This window comes from Eleginops maclovinus, chromosome 20, assembly GCF_036324505.1.
Source record: "Eleginops maclovinus isolate JMC-PN-2008 ecotype Puerto Natales chromosome 20, JC_Emac_rtc_rv5, whole genome shotgun sequence".
Taxonomy (NCBI): domain Eukaryota; kingdom Metazoa; phylum Chordata; class Actinopteri; order Perciformes; family Eleginopidae; genus Eleginops; species Eleginops maclovinus.
The window spans coordinates 22,260,109-22,266,588 of NC_086368.1; the positions used below are offsets into that span (position 1 = coordinate 22,260,109).

General features: G+C 38.2%; 1 protein-coding gene across 1 annotated transcript; it reads left to right on the forward strand.

Moving 5' to 3' along the window:
- Window positions 1-1,653: 1,653 nt before the first annotated feature.
- Window positions 1,654-4,995, forward strand: LOC134882255 (transmembrane protein 233). Its single transcript, XM_063909865.1, has 3 exons — window positions 1,654-2,015; window positions 2,595-2,729; window positions 3,756-4,995. Exons 1-3 carry the CDS (start codon window positions 1,830-1,832, stop codon window positions 3,765-3,767), a joined length of 333 nt encoding a protein of 110 aa, XP_063765935.1. The 5' UTR covers window positions 1,654-1,829; the 3' UTR covers window positions 3,768-4,995.
- Window positions 4,996-6,480: the final 1,485 nt, after the last annotated feature.

Here is a 6,480-nt window from a genome sequence, read left to right on the forward strand (position 1 = left end):
AATCAACATTTCTCTAAATGTGCCAGAGTTAGCCAATAGGCTATTTTTTATCTGTATTCCCTGGACAGATTTTGTAAGTCACCCTAAAGACAAATTTCAGACATCCCTCCCCAAGAACATTTGTCGTAGGGATACAGACCAAAAGGGGCGCATTGTGGTGGTTTTCTGTAAGGTTGTGCAACAACATTTAAACTAAATTGAACTAGGACCAACCTGCTGTTTAAAGTTGACTGTGTGCACTGTTGGTGTGATCAGGGAATCCGTTATGCTAAAGTAGAGTTCATGTTTGAACAGTCTGGAGGGTGGAAATGATTTCTTCACAAACAGCTGTGTCAACAAACCAACAAATACGGGATAACACTTCTGCTACTTTCATTAGCTAAATAGAGGAGTATGAAGAAGCTACCAGGAGATTGGGCACTACAGCAGGAGAAAAGGGCAAGGTTTTTGTTTGTATGACCTCAACAAGTATGAGTTTTCTCTTCACCTAGTGTTTCTGAAATCGCAGAAATAGGGCTCCTTGCAACTATAGTTAACTTACGGTATTAGAGAAAGACAATTATTCACTGAATTATAATGAACCAAACTGCCACTGGAGGCTGGTACTCTTCATAGGTGAGAGGTGTTTCATATACTGATAGATATATCAGTTTGGGTGTTCAAACAGAGCTATAATCAGCCACAGAGCTGTAACGGCATGAGAGACTGCCATACAATCCTGGATCCTATTGTCAGACCATTTGCAGGCCTGTTGGTGATCAATTCATCCTAATGTAAGATAATGACTGTCCCCCCACACAGCTCGTCACCCATGACCTTCCTTGAATGTATCTCTGTAATAGACTGGGTATCTGACCAGGTATTCTGATCTAAAGCCAATCAACTATGCCTGGGACATGCTATCAGCTTTTTAGAGGCAGAGTAAATGTTCATGATATAGTTCAGAGCGTTCCCTAAGCCTAAGTATAGTACATGTAAATGGACTGCATTTATATGGCACTTTTCCTAGCTCCATTCACTCACAAGAGGTCTGTGACTAATACTCACACACATTCACACACTATTGGCCATGCCATCGAGAGCAAGACATGCTAACTGCAGAGACTGGGCATCATTCTTTCGTGTCAAAGTCCATCTTTCTTTTTGTAGTTTCTGTCTGTCTCCTAAGAGAAGAGCAGAAACGATTCTGAAATACTAGTTTGGTCATCAGCGAGATTTCAGTCAACAGCATTTGAAGTTAAAACCATAAAGGTTCCTTTTCTAACTACGTCACTCAGGTATTGTGTGGAAAGCTCAAGGAGATAAATGCGAGACAAATTAACAATTAGTAAATAGTTACACAAACCAAACATTCAAAATGCATATTAAATGTAACTGAAACTTCCAGAGCAACAAACAGAGGGGAACATGCTTCAGCTACATTCCTGAGCTTTGAATACTGTAAATCCTGTGCTGTGTAAACAAGATTTATAGATGGCACTGAACTATTGACATGGGTAATTTCCATGTATCAGCATGTTGTGTGTTTCTGTGAGATGCCAGCAGCGGTAAACAGAGTCCGATACATCACACTTCTCTCAGCAAAGTGTCCTGGATGGAGGCCAGCAGGGTGAGCGATCCGCTCCCACCTCTCCCGCTCCCTCTCTCTAAACACAATCTTCCCAGCTTCAAAGGAGGACTACAACCACCACGCAATGTCTCAGACTGATAAATCAGCCTTTTGAACTTCTGGTTTCCAACATTTTTCTGATAAAGAATTGGATTCTGTCTTTTCTGTAACTTTTGGGTGGTTTTCACCCCCTGACTGTGTTTCATTTCTGTGAGTTACAATGGCTCTTGGAGTGCTAAATTCACAAGCAAAAAACTCTCTTAGTGGAAGTGTATTTTTGGACAGAGGCTCTATAGAGGAACAGGAACCTCCACCTCCACTCCGAAGCTACCTTTGTTTGAGTATTTTCACCTGCTTTTGTCCTGCGTTCCCTGTCAACATCGTGGCCCTGGTCTTCTCTATTATGGTAAGCACGGCCTTTCCCTGAATATACATCACCAGTACAGTATGCAGACGACTGCTCTGTATAACTAAGCAGCAATTGTGTCAGAGAGAAGAGAAATACATAAAGAGATATGTTTCTCTTAAGGATCTTCAATGTGTTTCTATGGGTCAGTGGTCTGAAATGTTGTGCTGCATGTGAAGGTGTTGGACACAATAATATGTGGCAGTTACAAACACCTGTTTCTGCCCATCAATCTTATAAACCGCCACATTTAGACAAATTAAAACGAATGTTAACACTTAATTATATTTCCAGATGTGTCTGCAGGCCTGGTACTTTTTTTACATTGCACAATATAGAATAATGAACCATATTCCAAGGTTCCACCATTTTAGAACGAGTTCGATGACATGAGAACGTCTCCAAAGTATGCATCATTTGAACTAAATATTTGCAAACCCTGGAGTCAAGGCATTAATTGGCTTTTTTGTTAGCTTGGACTGATCAACTACTCAGCTGGTTTGTTGACGTTGCTGTATTAGAAGTCAAATCTTTCACTGTATTGACAAGTTTCATGTGTGACTGATTTCTTATACCCAGTCTAGGAACAACTATTACCTTGGAGACTACGACGGGTCGAGGCGGCTGGGCAGGAACGCTCTCTATGTCTCTGTGGCCTCCATCATCATCGGCCTCCTCATCATCGCCATCTCCTGCACCGTTCACTTAACAGCTGTAAGACACTCCTGAGGGTGGGCAGCAGACGCTATATTCTGTGACCATTACCATGTGGTTATTGTATCTTTAAAACTACATTTACATATTTCCATACATCCCCCCCTCTTCAATGTGATAACGTGATGTTATTCCATTTCGCAGTGTCTTTGTAGAGTCATTTTGAAACTTCTGTAGGCCTATATTTACTTTCAAATAGAAAACGACCATAATAAAAGTTTACGTCGCCTGTTTTGACTCAGTGAAGGTCTTCTTGTGTGCTTAATTATACAGAGATTAAAAGTACTTCAAGAATGTTTTCTGTACTCTACCTTTGTGGTGCATATTTATATAGATATAAAAATCATATAAATAAATGATTAAAGCGGAACTAATTCTATGTCTTCATGGTTCCTTTTCACAACATCATTTATTGAATGTAATTTTATTTTTTTATTAGAGACCTTTTTATTTCCAAACGCCCTTTCTCTGTTTTTACTTCCTACTGACATGTTTGCTTTTAGTTGACCCACCCACTCACTCTCCTCTGGCAGAACGCTATTTAGTTTTGACAGGAACCTCAAGCCACAAAATCTTCCATCTGCAGCAGCTGGCACACCAACAAACCCCTAATTCTATCTTTAACTATTATCTTTGTGCATACTCTTTAGTTCTATTACTGTGAACCCTTGCACTTCCACTGGAATATTTGTTTTTACATATTCCTGTTACAATGCAGAAACTTTAAATATCATTTGTTCTATTGTATACCTGGTTTAGAAATACACCAAATAAATCATGTCTCATAATAATTCTTGGTTGATTGATATATTCTACACACATTTTCAAATCATTTTATTTGATAATACTGAAAATACTAATATTCCATGTATAAAAAGACATGATAAAGTGAACTCTAATGCAAGACAAAATAGCAAATGTATTGTGTGTAAATAAGAGAAGATTTCACAATATGACTGGAAGATTTGCATGCATTTTAAGAGCTTAACATATTTGTTGTTTAACGTTGTTGTCTTTGTGTTGCAGATGGATTTTTAGTGTTGCAGAAGAGGAGAGAGATGCAGAAGAGGAATAAGACAGTGAAACAGAAAGCTGTGGACGCTGATGGGCTCAGGTGGTTCACATTGTACCATCTGCCTCTGAAAGGACAGTGGCTCGTCACTGTGCATCACTCCCTCGTGTGTTTCCTGTTTTTCCTTTAGACGATCCAGAACTAACATCTGGTGAATATGTACAGTGTTTAATGTCAATGATGCTTTTGGATTAAAAAGGGCAGCTTTCTGTGAGACTATGCCTGTTCTCAACTAAAATGATTAAACTAACTGTCTTTAATTTGATTAGAATATCTAAGAAATACTTCTTTTTCTGCTAATAGATGTCATTGATATTTTGTGCTGCAAAATATAGACTGTATTTATCATTATTATGATGTGTTTGTCATTGGTTACATTATTAAAATAACTTTGGTATGTAAATTATGACTTGTTTCTCATGTGTAACAGTAGAGAATTTGCATAAAGGCTCCTAGCTTTTTGTTGAGTATGTTAAATCAGATAGTTGGATTATATTATTAAGGTCTAGGCAACAGAACTAAGCTATTAGGGTATGAAAGAAGATCATGGTTTGGTTTGAACTAACAACTATTTTTAAATGATGAATGCTGTGACATAATACTGTTAGTAAAAACAACTCGAGATATTAATGGGCACAATCATTGGAATTAGCTGAGAGCCCGGTGCGTCTCGTGTAGATGACAAAGCGAAACTCGTGTTGGTTTCAATTTTCTGTATTTGACGCCCTGTGGGTCGGATCGGGCTGTAATGACAGGATTACAATATTCCTGGTACTTGAATACTGCCATCCTGTTTCCTGTGTTAATTGACATATCATGGCAAAGCTCCAGACTGCCATATTGGGCATCAAATCTATTATATCAAAGTAAACACAGACCAAACGATCAGATTTCATCTCTGAAAACGTCTACACCTGTTGCTTATTAGACCTCACACCACCACCCATATTTTACACCTCTAAATGACATTTAAATACATCTACATTTTTAAATCTAAAGTTTAAATGTAGATAACTGACTCATGTTTTCATGCCTCCACCAAGGAGTCGAGTTTCATCCAAGTTTTATTTTGCCAGTTTTGAATGATGTCTCTTTTTTGTCTGCCTGTTCTTTATTTTATATTTTGTTGAGTTTTTTTTATGCATTGTGAGGTGTGATGAGGTGTCTTGAAAGGTGCCTCGAGATAAAATGAATAAATTATATAAATGTATCTTTTTATCCGATTGGACATTTACTGTGAACTTATTACTTTTTAAATTTTTTGAAATAAATCCCCTCCAGATATTCCTAAGGTACTGCATTGTGGAGAACAGGATGAACAACCCGTCACTATTGTTCACGTTGAGCCATAATTTGGATTTTTACATTTTCTTTTTACAAATTATTTATAATTACAGACAGTAACAGTTAACTTAGACACCTCCTTTTGAAACCATGAAGTCCAGCAGTCCCTGCTGGGAAATCTACTTGTAGTTTGATATGTCATAGTATATCCTGACTAAATATAGAAGATGTGTTGCAGGTTGCCCAGAACATCACATGGTCAGGCAGAACTGATCCTGTTGCGAGGTAACTGAAACATATGAAAAGTGTCATAAAAAAAAGTGAGTAAATAGAGTGGTGATTCAGATGGTTCAAGCAGGAGAGCCCTGATCCTTGGTGTTGATTTCGATCTCATCTCCCTTTCTTTTCATTGCGGTTATTGAAAAACAACACTTTCAGCTCTCTATGGGGTAACTATGACCTTCATGGAAAGGCAAATGAACACCTACATCAACAAAACAAAGTAAAATGTACGGTTGGCTTTGTCTTTTTTGATATTTATGTACCTTTTCTGTCAAAGCAACTTTCTGTACGCAGGTGTAATTCAAAGCAGTGCCTCTGATCTAATAAGCCTGGCTGCTGTCAAGTTTCCACAGTTAGTCTAATGCACTTGGACAAATGGGTTCTGGCAGTAATCTTGTACTATTATCTTCCCTTACTTGAAAGAGGAATGCAGAGTGTTTGTAGTGCCACCTCTTTGATGTCACACCAAAGCAAAACTCGGGAGAATGAGATGGAAATGAAATGAGTGCGCAGGGATTAGGCGACTTGAAAGCATTTAGTGAATTTATCAAGGGATCAAGGTAGACTTTGTGACAGGAAGCTGATTACCTTAAGATATAATAAAGCTCCTTTGTATCCAACACAATAAATTAATACACAATATTTTACCCAGCCCACGTTCACAGCATCAACTGTTGTGTTGCTATAGCCGATACATTTGAAGAGCACTCAATGACTCACATGAAGTGATCATAAATAGGCCTCTCAAAGCAGCTGCTACCATTAGCACAAGATAGAGCCTCCATACATATCCCGTGACACATTCCTCCCAGGGAGAAGCAGTTTCATCTGCTTTGAATACATGAAAGAGGATAACTCTGGGAATATTGCTGAGCAGGTTGGGGAACACAAACATGCATTCAGGTATAGAGCTACAGAACTATACATACAGGTTTGTCTCAATTTTATTAAGATTTTTTGTGTCCAATAAAAAAACTGATACTTAAATGCAATAAAATTAACTGTATTGATATTACTAGAAATGCTATGGAAAATGTGTTAGCAAGCCATTTACATATCCAGCAGTCATGCTTGTATCCACCTGACAAATGTTTTTCCCCTCTTCTTTTAGCC

Excerpts from the sequence above, each read along its gene's own strand:
- LOC134882255 (XM_063909865.1), top strand. The coding sequence starts at position 1,830 with ATGGCTCTTGGAGTGCTAAATTCACAAGCAAAAAACTCTCTTAGTGGA. Across the intron at positions 2,016-2,594 it reads CCCTGGTCTTCTCTATTATG|TCTAGGAACAACTATTACCT; the intron begins GTAAGCACGGCC and ends TCTTATACCCAG.